General features: G+C 34.9%; 2 protein-coding genes across 6 annotated transcripts; one reads left to right on the top strand and one right to left on the bottom strand.

The window, feature by feature from the left end:
- Positions 1 to 4,791: 4,791 nt before the first annotated feature.
- Positions 4,792 to 8,738, top strand: LOC106297096 (probable LRR receptor-like serine/threonine-protein kinase At1g51860). Its single transcript, XM_013733375.1, has 12 exons — positions 4,792 to 4,979; positions 5,053 to 5,206; positions 5,298 to 5,678; positions 5,748 to 6,226; positions 6,301 to 6,442; positions 6,543 to 6,614; positions 6,717 to 6,788; positions 6,886 to 6,966; positions 7,068 to 7,488; positions 7,602 to 7,728; positions 7,810 to 8,065; positions 8,154 to 8,738. The coding sequence occupies exons 1-12, from the start codon at positions 4,892 to 4,894 to the stop codon at positions 8,566 to 8,568; spliced, it is 2,688 nt and encodes an 895-aa protein (XP_013588829.1). The 5' UTR covers positions 4,792 to 4,891; the 3' UTR covers positions 8,569 to 8,738.
- Positions 8,739 to 8,890: 152 nt separating this feature from the next.
- On the bottom strand, positions 8,891 to 12,710 carry LOC106298729 (probable LRR receptor-like serine/threonine-protein kinase At1g51820). 5 transcript variants are annotated; one of them, XM_013734879.1, is made up of 14 exons: positions 12,626 to 12,710; positions 12,003 to 12,546; positions 11,522 to 11,802; positions 11,321 to 11,392; positions 11,083 to 11,227; positions 10,938 to 11,009; positions 10,782 to 10,853; positions 10,604 to 10,675; positions 10,346 to 10,530; positions 10,034 to 10,254; positions 9,810 to 9,936; positions 9,666 to 9,731; positions 9,391 to 9,580; positions 8,891 to 9,299 (listed from the first exon to the last, which is right to left on the bottom strand). In XM_013734879.1, the coding sequence occupies exons 1-14, from the start codon at positions 12,708 to 12,710 to the stop codon at positions 8,891 to 8,893; spliced, it is 2,541 nt and encodes an 846-aa protein (XP_013590333.1). The 5 variants fall into 5 exon arrangements, with proteins under 5 accessions (XP_013590333.1, XP_013590329.1, XP_013590330.1 ...); XM_013734875.1 differs by having other exon boundaries at positions 10,034 to 10,249; positions 10,317 to 10,530; positions 11,321 to 11,802; XM_013734876.1 differs by having other exon boundaries at positions 11,321 to 11,802.
- Between the last annotated feature and the right edge of the window lie 709 nt (positions 12,711 to 13,419).

The raw sequence follows: 13,419 nt of genomic DNA, 5'->3' as shown, positions 1-13,419 counted from the left end.
AAATCATCTCCCATAACGAAGCTTTTGAATTAAAAAATTGATAATCAATACATGAATAAATTTAACAGAATCCACAAACAAAATCAAAAACGAAATCATCTCCCATAAACTAAAGCTTTTGAAAAAGTTTGATCATTATGAGTTTCAAAGCCAATATATCAAGAGGAAATAACTTATAAAATTAAGAGGATAAACTTAAACATGATGAGGTTCACCGGAAATTTTAATATCAGTGAACTTTGAGAACAATTTAGTATATGAAAGATGAGTAGTAGGAAGAAGAATAGATCGTGACTTACAGCGGAGTAATACCGAGATATTTATACCCAAAAATTACAGATCCCGCCAACGCGAAACACGCATTGAAGAACTCTTAGTGGGCGACTGTATTAGGAATTAAACACATAGAATCCATGACGCAATCCGTTTCGAGAAATCGAGGAAATTGATTGTTACCATCGCCGCAGAACAAAGTGAGAAGAACAAACAGTTTTTTGACGTTTACGGATTAGGGTTAGCGTGAAGAATGTGTGGCCGGGCCGACAGCAATTAAGCCCAACAGCATACACAAACACAATACGATCAAAAGCATATGCGATAACAACATTTAATGAAACAGAGTGTTTTGCTCGGATGGACAGGTGTTGACTCCAAAGCCTCTAAATTGATGACCTGGAATCCGACGTGGACGCACAGGAGTGAAGCAAACATCTTTTTATATATATAGATATTGTTTCTTTGCCCTAGCTATACGTTTGTATTAATTTTTTTCGTTTATGCACAAACACTTGCAACAACAAAAAAAACAATGCTCATATTAAGTCGAAGTTCGATATATCTATATGACATTTGAGATATTGTTATAAAATACTTTGGGATCTTTTGTATAATATTAATGCAGTACAGAGGGAATGGGAAGAAGATCACCGAACCCGAAAGAAGATCGAACTCTGGAGGATGGTGTTGTTGTTCCACTTGGATGTCCCGTGGATCAGATGGATTATAAGGTTTTCTTTTGTTTGTTTTCATAATTATAATTAAGGTTTTGTTTTTACCTTTGCGCCAATAAAATCGTTTCATTTTGCTTACAGAGTCAATTATGGCACAACGAGTAAATTCTTTATGATCTGGGATAGATTAGGATGCGTTATCTCGTCCATATCAGAACACAACCTGGAAACTAAAAATCTCCTATCATCATCTTCTTCTCTTTTTTTTTATCATATGATTATTCATTTACAGGAAAGACTACTATTATTAAGCAAAAAGAAAGAAAGAAAGAAAGAAAGAAAGTATACTATTAATTAAAGTCAAATTGTTTTTTGGTGGTCATCATTTATACGACAGCCATGATTATAGCTACGTATTAAAAGTTTAAAAATTAATAATGAAATTTCCTTTTATATTAGAGAATTGGTATTCCATCCGTTCCTAAATATAAGACGTTTTACGTAAAATACGGTTATTAAGAAAATTTATTTTTATCTAAAATGTATTCTTAAAATTATAAATTAAAAACAATTCAATCAATTATAAAATAGAACTATTAAATTTGATTGGTTACACAGTTTTTGAAAAAATTAAAATTACCCAAAAATATAAAAATATTTTATATATTGCAACATGAAAATTCTTCTAAACATCTTATATTTAGGAATGAGTTTAGTTGGATAAAGCTTTTTGTATGATAGTCATGTTCTTTTGATAAACGCTGCGTTAGCGTCTGCGCCTATTTTTCGCTATGTATTTCCGTTACTTTAAAAGCAAGATTGCTGAAAAACCACTTTGCCGATGTTAATTATAAGAGACGCAGCGTTAGTTTTGGGCTGATAATTGATCGCTAAAAATTCTAGCGTCAGTTGCGACTCACGCGGCGACTATTTTTTACTGTTACGGTAACACTTTTTATGTCATCACCATTGTCCGCGTCGTTTCACACGAAGCAGCCACCGTAAGATTTGAAGTCGCTGACGCGAGGAGCTGCGTTAATCAAAAGAACAGAGCTGATGTCAGAATCGAAGCATGCAAATGCGCATTCTATAACCCCCTCCCAGAGTTTATTATGTTTACGTAGTTAATTAGCCTATTAAAGATAAGGAAACCGAATATAAAATACATTTGAATAATTAGTTTCAATTTTTTTACCAATAATATACAATCAATAGGTCTAAACAATAAATATTATTATATACTCCCTCCGTTCCTAAAAGATCCATGTTTTAGAAAAAAAAATTGTTTCAAAAAGATACATTTTTTACATTTTCAATATATTAATTAATAAAAAATTGTACTTTTCAAAAAATACAATTGTGTTTAATAAAATTTCATTGGTTAAGAGTTATTGGAAATAGTTAATTAAGAAAAACAGTATATTAAAAAACTAAAATTTTATATGTTTTCTTAATAAACGTGAAAAAACTATAAGATAGATCTTTTAGGAAAAAAATGAGTACTACATGCTAACCCTGAGCTAAAACTTATGTTTACGTGCCAAACTTTATACATAAATTTACAAAGATAAATATTTTGTAGTGTATTGGTTTAAATACAATTAAAAATTCATGCTTTATTCGGTCAAATATACTGGACCGGATTTGATTATTCAAATATAAAAAAATAGTTTTACCATACAAATATTACACACGAAATTAAATAGTATTATGAAAAAAAAATTTAGAGGTCTAAGTTATGAGTTATGCACATCCTATTTATTCCGGAAAAGGAAAAAGAAAATGTCAACGGTCAAACCGTAAGAAGGTAAGGCCCCATGTCCATGTGCACTAATCGTTTTGTGTTCGTTTTCAAATCTTTGGAGAAGGATCGACATATATCAGCCGCCGATCACGTCCAAAAATATATTTTTGGCCACTTTGATTTTGGTTTTGATTCCCATTTTCTGTTCTCTAAGAAAATTGATTAACTTATAATGCGTTGTATTTTGGATTTCCATAACTATCTTGGAGTTCAGTATATTATATATCAATTTATTAATTTTTATTCCAAATTGAAAGATACGAAAAATCTGAAATTTCGATGATTTTCAAATCCAACTTCTTATAAAATATTTACTAGTTATCCCTGATTCCCTCTATACATATTATTTTATTAGACACTAGAATGATGTCTTTACAACTTATATAAGTTATAAATGTCTTTGCAACTTATAAATGGGGTTCGGATACTCGTTCGGGTTCGGATCGGGTATTTCATATTTTCGGGTATTTCGGCATTGGGGTATAGAACATGTTCGGGTATTTCTATAATTCGGGTCGGGTTCGGATATTTTTAGTTTAGATTCGGTTATTTCGGGTCGGGTTCAAATATTGAGATTTTGAAAGAAAAAAATTAAATTTTTCATTTTTAGGTTTATTTTATTTAAAAGTATAAATTTTACTTAACTAATTTATTTTAATTTTTTAATAGATTGAATGATTGATAGATTTGGAGATAACACTTCAAAAATAAATAAACATTAAATTGGCTATTGTTTTGAAATTTTGAATGTAACTTTTGTTAATACATGAAACAAAAAACTTGACATGTATTTTAGTTGACTGACAAATCACTTTCTCCGTAATTATATGTATATTATATGATCTTAAAGTATGTGTAACACCAATATAATATTTTAAATAAAATGAGAGATGTAAACAAGAAATATAAGGGTAAATATACAAATGTTCGTTTATCTTCGGATATCCATTCGGGTTTGGATATTATCCGTTCGGGTTCGGATATCCAATGTCTCCTAAATCAATACCAGTTTGGATATTTTGCTATTTTGGCTCGGATTTCGGTTCGGATTTTTCATGTCGGGTTCAGATACGGGTTCGGATATCGGATAAAATGTCCACCCCTAAATGTACATATCGCCCACTTGACTATATTGTTCGCAAATCTTGTAATAATACAGCCAAATTGATATTGACCAGATATTTTATTTTGAGTTTGTGCTCTTTTTGAAGTCGTGGTCGTCTCTCCATACACAGTTTTACTGGTGGATGTATTAACTCCTCACCAACCAATCTCGTTCTGACTTTCAAAATTTAATGTTTGCTTTTAATTTTAGTTTTCAGAAAGAATTACAAAATTTAACATGAGAAGATAGTAAAATTTCATTAAATCAAACAATTAGTTAATTTAATTACAATTTATGTTCACTGAACTAAATATGGTTAGTCATTTAAAAAGAAAATAAAGATACTATTATTTTGTCAACATCCTCAAATTTTATTTAGATAAGTTGGAGCTTAATCACAAAAAGACAACCAATCATATTTTATATAAATTCTGATATTTATTTTAGCGATAAGTTTTGAGAGATTGATTTCTTTTATATCATTTTCTGTATTTTTCATTTTCCGGTGTTCATAATTCAATGGTTTTTTATTTTATGTTTTTGCTTTACAAAATATATATAATGTTTTAAAATTCTCTGGAGAAAAGCTCTAAAAACTGCAATATATTCTCCATATTATTTATATATTGTAAAGATTTTCTCTAAAGATAATCTATGAGAAACTCTCACCTATTTAACTACATAAAAATCAAATCTATATGCATAAAACCAAAAGAATTGCAATTGGTTACCTCAAAAACTGATGGTGAGATTTACAAATTATCAAAAACTTCCTTCATATGTAATTATCAGCATATACGACTTTTTCATATACGTCAACGAATTAACGTAAAAAAAATTGCAATTGGTTACCTCTACCAAAAGGTTTGACTTTGAGTTCTCAATAATAGTAACCAGTACCAAGTATCAACGCGGTTCAGACAAGAAAACAATCCCCACTTTCATTTCTTTAGTTGCACCCCATATATGTTCATTTGATTCCTAATTTTATAATCTGCATAATCAAAAGAAGAGAGAAACCTAAAGTGACGAATGCTAATGGCGTTTTCTGCTTGTCTTCTCTTAGTTCTTCTCCAAATCTTCTCCGCTCTTTTCCTTAGTCTTGCCCAAGATCAGTCAGGTAAAAGCTAGTTATAACATCTTCATCAAACCGGGTATGGTTTACTAAACACTCTTCTTTTCTTCTTTTTTAGGGTTCATCAGTCTGGACTGTGGTTCGCCGAGGGGAACGACTTTTCGTGAGGGAACAACAAACCTTACTTACATCTCAGATGCGAATTTCATCAGTACCGGTGTTAGTAGAAGCATCAAACAAGCATACCGGACCCAGTTTCAGCAACAAGCCTGGTATAGATAATATTCTCAGTATCAATTAATTTTAATAGCTTGAAGCTCAAGCTATATATTCTTTACAAGTTATTTTTACTTGCTTCACAAGGAACCTAAGGAGTTTTCCACAAGGCATAAGAAACTGCTATACCCTAAACCTAACCATAGGCGATGAGTATCTGATCAGAACAAACTTCTTACACGGCGGATATGACGATAATCCCACCACGCAATTCGAGCTCCACCTCGGGCCTAACCTATGGACTACAGTTTCAACCACAAACGAGACCCAAGCATCAATCTTTGAGATGATTCATGTCTTGAAGACCGACCGTTTACAAATCTGTTTGGTCAAAACAGGAGACTCAACGCCTTTTATCTCCGCTTTAGAGCTTCGTAAACTCAAGAACACAACTTACTTGTCTCGACAAGGATCTTTGCAGCTCTTCATCAGAGCAGACGTTGGTGCAACTCTTAACCAAGGCTACAGGTATATAAGTTCATGTCAGGTCAGACAATTTAAAAAATGGTCCTAAATATGCCTTTTTTTTCGTTTTAGGTACGGAATCGATGTGTTTGATCGTGTCTGGACACCGTATAACTTTGGAAACTGGTCACAGATTAGTACCAACCAGACAGTGAATGTCAACAATGACTACCAACCACCAGAGATTGCTATGGTCACAGGCTCTGTTCCAACAGACCCGGACGCACCTATGAACATTTCCCTAGTTGGCGTGGACAGCACCGTGCAATTCTACGTTTTTATGCATTTTGCCGAGATTCAAGAGCTAAAGTCCAATGAAACAAGAGAGTTCAACATCATGTACAATGGCAAGCGTATCTACGGACCCTTCAGACCGCTTAACTTCACAACTTCTTCCATATTTACCTCTAACGAAGTTGGTGCCGATGAAAATGGAAAGTACACATTTTCGCTTCAAAGGACAGGAAACTCGACGTTGCCTCCTCTACTCAATGGCATGGAGGTTTATTTGGTTAACTTGCTTCCGGAGCAAGAAACCGATGGAAAAGAAGGTTGGTAACTAACTACTTTTGTGATCTATAGTTGATCAAGAACCAAAAATTTACATGAGAAGTTTATTTATCAGTTGAAGCAATGATGAACATCAAGTCGGGTTACGGTGCGAACAAGATTGACTGGGAAGGAGATACTTGCGCGCCACGGGCTTATAGGTGGTCTGGTATTAATTGCAGTTATATAGACAATGAGCAGCCTAAGATCATTTCTTTGTAAGTATTAATCTTGTTCTGTTTTCATAACAGAGTTTAATTATTTCTATATAATGCCTATTTTTACAAATTGTATGAAATATTTGACATATGAAAACAGAAACTTGTCTGCAAGTGGCTTGACTGGAGAGATATTGGAATTCATATCGGAGCTTACCAATTTAGAAGTTCTGTAAGTAGTTATACTCAAGTTTTGTTAGTAAATGCAGCCAAGTTGTGATTAAAAGTCATATGTTTTAATATGTGATTTCTTTTGGCTTTGATTTTCTTGCAGTGACTTGTCTAACAATACTTTAACTGGTTCGGTTCCAGAGTTTCTAGTGAGCATGGAAACCTTAAAAGTCATGTAAGTTTAAGCACAAGGTGGCTCAAATCTAAAACTTGGTCAATGAACAAAAGGAAACCAAACATGTTGTAACCTCTGTTCACTCTTTTCTGCGCAGAAACCTATCAAACAATGAGCTAAATGGTTCAATCCCTGCAACTCTCCTTGATAAAGCACGAAGAGGAACGATTTCACTAAGGTAATATATATCCCTTGCGTGTGAGCCAAGTAAAAATATCTAAATCCTTAGACCTTTCTAATCATTTTTTTTTCCTTTCAATCACATATATGAAACTCTAGTCTCGAAGGAAACACCGGGCTCTGTTCTATCATTTCATGCTCCACCACCAAGAAGAAGAAGAAAAACACGGTTATTGCACCTGTTGCAGCCTCACTTGTTTCAGTCTTCCTCATTGCAGCCGGAATCGTTACTTTCCTTGTCCTCAAGAGGAAGAAGAGAGTCAAGCTTGGTCTTAACCCCAATTCAGGCACCGGTACAACACCGTTACATTCGAGGTCTCATGGTTATGAATCTCCAGTGATAGCCAAGAACCGCAAATTGACTTACATTGATGTCGTTAAGATTACAAACAACTTTGAGAGGGTTCTTGGTAGGGGAGGTTTTGGTGTGGTTTATTACGGAGTATTGGATAACCAACCAGTTGCTGTTAAGATGCTCACTGAGTCTACTGCACTCGGTTACAAACAGTTTAAAGCAGAGGTAATAATAATTAACATACTGAATAATTATTGAACCAATCTTTCTCTAAAACATTTTTAAAAAGGTGTTTTGATTTAATTCTTGGATATGTTTCTGTTTTGTTTACTTGTTAGGTTGAGTTGCTTCTTAGAGTTCATCACAAAGATCTGACATGTCTTGTTGGATATTGCGAAGAAGGAGATAAATTGTCTCTCATCTATGAGTTCATGGCGAATGGGGACTTAAAAGAGCATTTATCAGGTCTGGTTTTGTCATACAAAATGTTCTTAACGTTTTGGGGTTTCAAGATTCTGATATTTTGTTTCAAAATATAATTTTCAGGGAAGCGTGGACCGTCGATACTAACTTGGGAAGGAAGGCTTCGTATAGCAGCCGAGTCAGCTCAAGGATTGGAGTATTTACACAATGGATGCAAACCACAAATAGTTCACCGTGACATTAAGACAACTAACATCTTATTAAACGAGAAGCTCCAAGCTAAGCTTGCTGATTTTGGGCTTTCGCGGTCTTTCCCACTTGGAACTGAGACTCATGTCTCCACCGTAGTCGCAGGAACTCCTGGATACCTTGATCCTGAGTAAGTTTTAATCTCTACTCTCAACAATGTTATTGAATTTTTTTATTTCTTGTTAAGTATTGTGTGTTTGTCTTTCTTTTATTTTCAGGTACTACAGAACAAATTGGTTGACAGAGAAAAGCGATGTGTTCAGCTTCGGTGTTGTTCTACTTGAGCTAGTAACAAACCGACCGGTGATAGACCAGAAAAGGGAAAGGTCACACATAGGTGAATGGGTTGGTTTGATGCTATCAAGAGGAGACATTAATAGCATTGTGGATCCTAAGCTTCAAGGAGACTTTGATCCGAACACGATATGGAAAGTGGTTGAGACCGCAATGACTTGTCTGAATCCGTCTTCTTCAAGGAGACCGACGATGACCCAAGTAGTTATGGAACTGAAAGAATGTCTGAACATGGAGATGGCCAGAAACATGGGAAGTCGTATGACGGATTCAACTAACGATTCTTCAATCGAGCTGTCCATGAATATCACAACAGAGCTTAATCCTGGAGCTAGATAACTCAAGTCTGTATAAACAAATCTATTGAGGCTGCAAGTTTCTTTGTACACACGTTTCTTTTGCTTTGTTTGTGATGAACAGAGTCGGCCTTAGTTGTACTCTGTTGCGCTTAATTGTTTATTTAAATATCATCGTTTTAAAAAATAAAAATGTCATCGTTTTTATATAAATGATGAAAGTAATTGTGAATTAGTTCTGACAACAAATACTGTTTTTTTTTCTTTGCAGTTGTAAGATCAAATTGGTTACTTCAGACAAACGTTTCTGAATTATTTTATCTAAACACAATGAAAATGCAGCAAAAGATGTTCTTTAAGCAAGCCTAGCGAGCCGTGGGGTTCACTTCAGTTCCAAATGTCATGGTCACTTCTCTTGAACCCCTGGATTCCATGTCACAACTCGTTCCGCCTCTTGAGTTTTCAAGTGTTAAACATTCAATTAGCTCAATAACAACTTGAGACATGGTCGGTCTACTCGCTGAAGAAAAATTGACACAAGCCATTGCTAGCTCAACAAATTTCCAAACAGAATCAGAGTGGTAATCGTCTTTAAGTCTTGGATCTATAATGCTTTTAATATCTCCTTTGGTGACCATTAATCCCACCCATTCTGCTATGTATGGTGTTTCACGACGCTGGTCAATCAATGGCAAATTTGTTATAATCTCCAATAAAACGACCCCAAAACTATATACATCACTTTTTTCAGTCAACCAATTTGTGTTGTAGTATCTGCAAGCCAGAAAGTAAAGACATTGTCAGGATTTTTAATGATTTGAAGTAAAAGTAGAACACACATGTTTTCAAAACGATAGTTAAGTACTCTGGATCAAGGTAACCAAGAGTTCCTGCAACGACTGTGGATACATGGCTTTCTCCATCGTTTGGGAATGATTTAGAAAGCCCAAAATCGGCAATTTTGGCTTGGAAGTGTTCGTCCAGCAATATATTTGCTGTTTTTACATCTCTATGAACAATTGGTGGTCTGCATCCTTTATACAAATACTCCAACCCTAGTGCAACAAATTCATTTTTGTTGAAGATTATCATATAAAACTAAAGTTATTGAGAGGAAAATGATCATTAGGCTTCACTAACCTTGTGCAGCATCTACCGCTATTTTTAGTCTGGTTCCCCACCTTAAAACAGAGGAGTGATGCTTTCCTATGTTTTTTTCACTAAGGCATTAGTTTATGTTCAAGAGGGACATGTTATCATTGGATCCGCATGTGATTGGCTTACCGGACAAAACCTCTTTCAAGTCTCCATTGGACATGTATTCGTATACGAGAACCAAGTCCTTCCCTTTTTCGCAATATCCAACCAGGCCTACCAAATTCTTGTGATGAACTCTCAGAAGAAGATCAACCTAATAAACCAACACGAAAGAAAAAAAATACAAATAACTGAAATAAGTGGTTCATATCCAACAAAACGTGGTAAAAAATTGTGTGTTTTACGAGTACCTCTGCCTTGAATTGTTTGTGCCCCTGATCTGATCCCTGAGAGACTACTTTAACAGCAACTTGTTCTGTACCATTAACATATCCATGATAAACCATGCCGAATCCTCCTCTCCCAAGAATCCTTTCAAAGTTATTTGTCATTTCAGTAACCTCTGCGTAACTAAATCTTTTCTTTTTCGTTATTTTCGGTGGCTCCGGTCTCGGTGTTCGTCTACCCTTTTCTGCAGCACAAAATATTAATATGATTTTTTTTTTGTTTGATATGTAGTGTTACACTGTATACATGAAAATTAATAAATTTGTTATGAATACCTCTATTGTTTGATGTTTTTTTCCTTTTGAGAACAAAGAATGTAACCAATGCACTTCCAATAATAACCATTGAAGCAACTGATGCAACAACTGGTACAATTATACTCTTTTTGGGATGCCCACTTTCTCTAGGTTTATTTACACATGAACTTTCTGTGCAATTAAGGTTAGGGTTGCCTTCAAAACTGAATTATAAATGCTATTCAGTATAAAGTGTATGGTATTCAACAAATGAAGATAATATGAGAAGTTTCCTACTTCAGCTTCAGTCCTTTCTTTTGTAGAAGCTTTTGAGGAACTTGGCCACTAAGATTGTTTCCACTTAAGTTTCTGTTATGGTAGAAAATAAAACATAAAAGAGAAGTAGGAAATTTATAAGATTGCTTCCTAAAAGACCATTTTTTGCTTCATCTATACAGTCTTATAAAGTACTTACATGATAAAAAGAGATTTCATGTCAGCTAGAAATTCAGGCACATCACCGTTCAAGCTGTTGTTTGATAAGTCTCTAGCATTTGATGAATACAAAATATCCATCACAGTAGAAAAACCAAAACATTGTGAATATTATTCATTTATGTTTGACACTTACAGTTCTTGTAGATTGGTTAGATTCTGAATGGCAGGCATAATTATATCGGTCAATCCACTTGAAGATAAGTTTCTAGTAATACATATATACTAAATTTAGAACAAAGAAATGACTTGACCATGATGCAAATATTGTAAGACCTTACAAGGAAGTGATTGTTGGTGGAGTGGAAGTATCTGTGTTGTTACAGTTTAGACCAGCCCACAAGAACTCTCTGGGGACACATGGATCTCCTTGCCAGCTAACTCTACTCAATCCGTAAGCACTTTGGATCTTATTGATAGCAACCACTGGAGGCATTACATAGTTCATGATATTTAAGAACTGAAAATATGTCAGATCTCCAATTCATGTGTATCACAAATGTAAAATTTTGTACACACCTTCATCTTGGTTTGTTTCTGGCTGAGGAAGTTCAACAACAGTAAAAATCTCCATAGCATTGAGGAGAGGAGGAAGAGTTGACTTTGTTGTTTTCACCAGCTGCAAAAGGCAAGCCCCACTTTCGCATCTCAATGTCGATTCGGGTTGAGTTATCATAGTTACAATGCCTAACATTTTAGGACTAAAAGGTTTAGAAAATTCATTTCCATTCAGCAAAACGCTGAATTCTCTGGTCTCATTGGCTAACAGAGTTTGAATCTCTGCAAAGTGAAGGTAAATGTGAAACCGTGTTGTAGAATCCTCCATGTTCCAAGGAATATCCCACGTCCCATTATCATTTACATAGGTTGCAGCTGAGGCCATTGCACCTTGAGGCGGATCAAAACCATTAGAAGTGTTTACATTGAGTGTTGTAGTTATTAAATTCCAATCCTTCTTCACCAATGGGAACCACCTACGGTCATAGACATCATCAGGGTACCTGCCACAAATCTTGCATTGAAGATATAACAAAACCTCATGTGGTACTAGTAATGTAAGTATCAAAAACAGATTCATTGTTTCGATTTTTCTTTTTCTTGTTTTATGACATTTCTCTATCTAGCTTTTTTTTTTTTTAGAAAATAAACTGTATGAAAATCCAAGATAAAGAATCCTTGTCACAAATCAAAGCTTAATTACCGTAAAATGCTACCAGAACCTTTAAGATAAGTTCTTGATAAGAACTGCAAGGAGCTCCCAGTGTCACTAATGTAGATATCACTTCTCAGTGGCCGTAGCTCCAAGGTTGATATCATCGGCGTAGTTGTTCCAGTCTTAACAAGGCAGATCTGCAAAGAGCTTAACTTGGACATGTGAATAATCTCCCTATACTGACCACCTGGTACAGTAGCATTCAAATTCACAGTTGTCCACTTATTAGGGCCAAGAAACAGATCAAAGTTTGGGAGAGTTTGAAGACCGTCATAATTTCCATAAAAAAAAGAAGCTCTAATAAGATATTTCGTTCCTTGCGTGGTCTCCACGTTATAACAATTCCGTTGTCCTTCTGGAAAGTATCTCAGCGTTACAAAGGCCTTTTCGAAGTTTCTCTCAGAATCCTTATCAACTCGACCGTTCTTTCCACTCTCGACGAAACTAGCATCTGAGGTGAATGTTAATCCAGTAGATGGATCGGTGTACGGAGACCCATCAGGTGACAAGCCACAATCCAAAGTGATGAATCCTAACAAGATCAGAGGAAGGAATAGTCTTAATCAATCTGAGGCTTTGAAAGCAGAATACAAGATTTACAATACTTATACCTTTTTGATCCTGCGTTTGCACAAAATGTATAAGAGAAAATGTGATAATGAAGACATACAAAACTCCATGAAGATGCCTCTCCATTTTCTCAAATTCTTTGAGGAGTTTGATACCAACATCGTGTCAAGTTCCTGAAATATTAATATGTTTTCAGATAATCAAGTGGACGTTGAAAAGTATTCTTGCTTAGAATAAACTAAACTCACAAAGTGTCAACTGCTAAATTAAAATAACTGTTATAAAAAGAATCAGAATTTTATTGTATAGCAGAAATTTAAATAAGGGCAAAATTTTATACCCGTAGAAAGAAATAACACTCATATAGAGAGAGAATTTTTTATTAGAGAGAAGAGAAGTGTTTGAGGTGTGTATTATAAACGATCGAATCGATCGTTTATATAGAAGTTAAAAAGTAGGATTTCACTGTACAAATAGTGCAGCGGGCTCCACATCTTTTTATATTTTCAACGAAAGCGGCTGCTTTCATAACACTCCCCCTTGGGGACCGGTGTCACTATCCATTCTCGCTTAACGTCTTTGTTGCCTCGTTAAAAACCTTTCCAGGAAAACCCAATGGGAAAAACCATAGTAAGGTAAAAAGAGTACAACTACGTAAGCTCCCCCTCGAATGAGCAGTCATAGATTCTTTTGATGGCGCATTCCAATGTTGTGGACATGTTTTCTGAATACCGAGGTAGGTAGTGATTTTGTGAAGAGGTCGGCTGCATTGTCGCATGATCGAACATATCTTACTTCAATCTCCTTATTCTTCTCGAGCTCTTGCGTGTATGAG

Source organism: Brassica oleracea, chromosome C6, assembly GCF_000695525.1.
Source record: "Brassica oleracea var. oleracea cultivar TO1000 chromosome C6, BOL, whole genome shotgun sequence".
Lineage (NCBI taxonomy): Eukaryota > Viridiplantae > Streptophyta > Magnoliopsida > Brassicales > Brassicaceae > Brassica > Brassica oleracea.
Note: the sequence above shows the minus strand (reverse complement) of the source record. Positions and strands in the feature narration are given on the sequence as shown.

Excerpts from the sequence above, each read along its gene's own strand:
- LOC106297096 (XM_013733375.1), top strand. The coding sequence starts at position 4,892 with ATGCTAATGGCGTTTTCTGCTTGTCTTCTCTTAGTTCTTCTCCAAATC. Across the intron at positions 6,967-7,067 it reads AGAGGAACGATTTCACTAAG|TCTCGAAGGAAACACCGGGC; the intron begins GTAATATATATC and ends ATGAAACTCTAG. Across the intron at positions 7,729-7,809 it reads CTTAAAAGAGCATTTATCAG|GGAAGCGTGGACCGTCGATA; the intron begins GTCTGGTTTTGT and ends TATAATTTTCAG.
- LOC106298729 (XM_013734875.1), bottom strand. The coding sequence starts at position 12,710 with ATGGAGAGGCATCTTCATGGAGTTTTGTATGTCTTCATTATCACATTT. Across the intron at positions 11,803-12,002 it reads GGTTCTGGTAGCATTTTACG|GTACCCTGATGATGTCTATG; the intron begins GTAATTAAGCTT and ends GATTTGTGGCAG. Across the intron at positions 9,732-9,809 it reads CTTGAAAGAGGTTTTGTCCG|GAAAGCATCACTCCTCTGTT; the intron begins GTAAGCCAATCA and ends AAAAAAACATAG.